Source organism: Habropoda laboriosa, unplaced genomic scaffold, assembly GCF_001263275.1.
Source record: "Habropoda laboriosa isolate 0110345459 unplaced genomic scaffold, ASM126327v1 scaffold40, whole genome shotgun sequence".
In the NCBI taxonomy this organism is placed as follows: Eukaryota; Metazoa; Arthropoda; class Insecta; order Hymenoptera; family Apidae; genus Habropoda; species Habropoda laboriosa.
The window spans coordinates 4,028,404-4,032,035 of NW_017100231.1; the positions used below are offsets into that span (position 1 = coordinate 4,028,404).

Below are 3,632 nucleotides of genomic sequence, written 5' to 3' on the forward strand. Positions count from 1 at the left end.
TCTTGACGCGTCTATCCCCCTCGGAAGAAGCACATTACCGCGTGCGCCAGCCACGATTATAGGCCATTCGACGACGACCTGGTGAACGATTATCGTCCAGAATCACGAGCGCTCCGGAAACTGGGAGAAAGGTACCTCTTTTATTACGCGCAACCTGTTATCAGTGCGTTTGCCAGATTAAAAAGACGTTTCCCATAGAGTGTCTTCGTGGAGAACCGCGAGACGCTAGGCAGAACGATGGTGTGTGATGGTTTTTTCTTATCTTAACGAGTGTTTTGTTATACTTTGGTTGTTTTGAAGTTTGGAAAATTCTCTAATTCGTTTATCTTTAAATTTATTCTTTATTCCTTTCAAGCACACGACAGATTCCATTTGTTTTTTAAATTACTTCTTTATGCTATTTTTATACCGTAAAAAATTAGTGAATTGCTTCATAATTTAGGGAACTTTCAAACTTCAAAATTTCAATTTAAAAGAGTGATAATTTTTCAATGTCAAAAGTGTAAATTTCTCAGTTCTGATGCTTTACAATCAAAAACAGTTTCTAAATATTGAAAAATTGATATTTTTTCAGTGCTCGTTCACCAAAGGTGAAGAAATACAAATTCCTCAGTTCTAAAGCATTACGAAGAAAAACAGTTTCTAAAGAAACACTCACCCTGGCACTAATTACTCCTTCGTTACTTTCGTCGTTTCATTAACAAACGACCGTAAGCAGCTAACCGCCGACATTACCATACCACATTCATCCTGCCAAAGGAACGAACAGTAAAACCTCATTACGCTTCCTATACCGGTGGCAATAAATCAGAAAGCTCAATTAACATCGTTCAAGAATCCTTCGGCTAACCCTTCCTCTGGTTTGAGCCTGCCAGAAAATAGCCACCGGGGGAATAAGCAAAGATAAAGGCAGTAAATTCGGATTCTTGTCGGAAACACGTTACGAGGAACGTTCGGTTACTTCCGCGAGATCGACGACGCTATAGTGCCGTGGCTAATGCATCGTGAGCGCCAGTCAGCGAATGCAGAAACGTGAGCTTAGGTTTGTTACTCGGTTGCAAGTCATTACGAACGCTGGTATACTCCAGTGACCCGTGAATGTTTGTCGACCGTTCACCGGCTGTTCTCGAGGGAAAGGCGTGGCCCCCTCCGGTCCCGCATTCCCGTATTATTGCAATTCGCGTCAATGGGCCCGGCGAATTCTGGAAATTCGCGGCGCTCCATTTTCGACTTTCCTCGGAATTTGGTCACCTTCTTTCGTGGTGGAAATTTTTATCGACAGTTGTAACTTCCGCTCTGACGATTTTGTCGAGTTTAATGTGAGAAAGTTCTGCGAAATTGGAAAATTGAACACCCTGAGAGTCTGAAACATTGGAAAATTTGGAAAATGGAAAATTCTGGGAAATTGGAAAATTGAGAATTCGGAGAAACTGAAAAATTGAAAACTTTGAGAATTTGGAAAACTGAGAATTCTGGGAAACTGGAAACTGAGAATTTGGAAAGTAAAAAAAAATTGGAAAACTGAAAGCTTTGAGAATTTGGAAAATTGAAAATTCGGAGAAACTGAAAATCCTAAGAAACTCGAAGATCGAAAATTCTGTGAAACTGGAAAATTGAAAATTCTTAGAAACTGAAAAATTGAAATTCTCGACAGTTTGACTTTTTCTCGAATAAAAATTATTTCCTTTCTTAATTTTAAGGTTCGAACAGAAATTCTACAGATTTTGAAAAATTGCGTTTGAAATTGATAAAATTTACATAAAGATTCTACTAGAATATCCAATTGGAAGTTCACACGAAGGATCCCTCGAGTTCACGTCAGACCGATGGGATCCCCGACTATTTTAATATCGACCAGAAATAACAGGAATCACTATTTCCATGCAATAGTTGAGAAAATATTGCCGTTTCAATGGGGAAAGCAAAGTTACTACCGTGGAACGGAAACACCTCCGCAGAATAAACTTGTACTTTCCTTATGCCAGGTGGCAGTCACCGTGCCGCCCCGCGACGAGCAAAACTCGACGAGAATCGAGCATTGAATGAGCCATGACGTGATCGTTAGATTGAACGGTATTATCAAAATAACCCTGCAACGAGTATCGTAGCCACAATATGATTCACGCGATCATAATCGCAGCTTTACCGACTACTTGATGAATGCAAACTGTCGCATCAATCTTTCTCGATAGATGCGTTCAAATGCAATCCCTCACAAAAAGATTGAGAGAAAAAAATCTGAGAAACTGAGGGATAGTGCAAAAATTTAACAACAATGAAATATATTTTACGAATGTAAAATATAAATGTTTCTTTGTTTCAAAAAAAAGAAAAATCTAATTTACAATGAGAGAAAGAAAATTGTCTGCAAATTTCAATATTGATGAGAATAAAGCTTCCTTTTTTCTTTGTATGCAAAAATCTAAGAATAGTGAAATATGTTTTAAGAATGCTAATTTAATTCTGAAAAAAAAATTCTGAAAAAAATTAAAAAATTGTGATTTTTTATATTATCTGCAAAAAATGAGAATAAAGCTTCCTTCTTTCTTTCTATGTAAAAATCATTCTCAAATCTTTCCAAAAGTCTTTCTCAAAGAAAGAAAAATCTGCTTCACAATTAAAAAAAAAAAACAATGAGACTATAACTCCATATAGACAAGATCGAAGCTTCCCCTTTTCTGTGCCACTTAACAGAGGCTCCACTGCCTTACTTCCACATACCAATTTACCTTTCGTATTCATCAGTCACTCGTTAAACAACCCAAAAAATAAAACTAAAAAACACCGCTATAACTCTCGTTTCAGATGACGCAGAAGGAACATCACTTACGAAAGCTCCTCCTAATAACACTCCTAGCGACATGCGTGTCGATCGTCGTGTCATCGTCGAGCAGAGAAAGGCGGCACGTCGGCGTCGAGGAATCTAGTCATCGTCCCAGCAAAACGCCATCGTCCGGCCGCAGTTTCAAATCCTCGACCAGCAGAGACAACGTGATAACTACGGAAACCGGAAGAAAAGTGTCGCACAGATTAATCGGCGGTCACCTACGAGTTGACACCGGTCAAGACCGCGACGCGACGATAGAAACGCTATGGGACGACGGTATCCTCTTGTCATCCGCTGGCAACGGCAAAGAAACGAGAAACCATCGAAAAGACGAGGACGACGAGAAGAAAACGCTGTCTCAACAAGTAAAAGAAGGAAAATACGGTCTGATACAGAACGAAATCTACGGTAAACGACCTAAGAGGCCAGGTATAATCAGCTACCTAGGCAATCCAGAGGTACCGAAAGACACCATAGACAATCTAGGCGGTCTGGACGAGGATGAAATTTGGTTGGCAGAGAATCACGTGCTGGTATTGAGAGGCGGGAAATTTCCTGGCCATGAGACGTCGCAAGGCAGCGGAGACGGTTCTCAGACCTGGCCACCGATCGACAATTACAAAGCACCCCGTAGACAGGTCAAGATACCAGCCAGGCCAAAGGTACCGCCGCCGTTTCCGGTTCAGCTCGCGGAAGGTGGACCGATACAGATCATCGGGCCGAATGGGACGAAGGAAATCGGTAACGCCACAGTCGATTACCGCAAGGATCCGTTGTTCACCAAGGGGCTGCTATCAGCGGATGG

At 40.9% G+C, this 3,632-nt stretch overlaps 2 protein-coding genes across 2 annotated transcripts in view; one reads left to right on the forward strand and one right to left on the reverse strand.

Moving 5' to 3' along the window:
* The window catches only part of LOC108571629 (N-alpha-acetyltransferase 15, NatA auxiliary subunit), a 67,391-nt gene that overhangs the window by 57,271 nt on the left and 6,488 nt on the right, over window positions 1-3,632 (reverse strand). The window lies entirely within an intron of this gene.
* LOC108571628 (adhesive plaque matrix protein) overlaps window positions 1-3,632 on the forward strand; it is a 24,417-nt gene that overhangs the window by 18,108 nt on the left and 2,677 nt on the right. Inside the window, exon 2 of the mRNA XM_017933712.1 lies at window positions 2,806-3,632. This exon is cut by the window's right edge and continues 2,677 nt beyond it. Within this exon, the coding sequence (XP_017789201.1) occupies window positions 2,806-3,632 (827 nt within the window). The remainder of the gene's footprint in view (window positions 1-2,805) is intronic.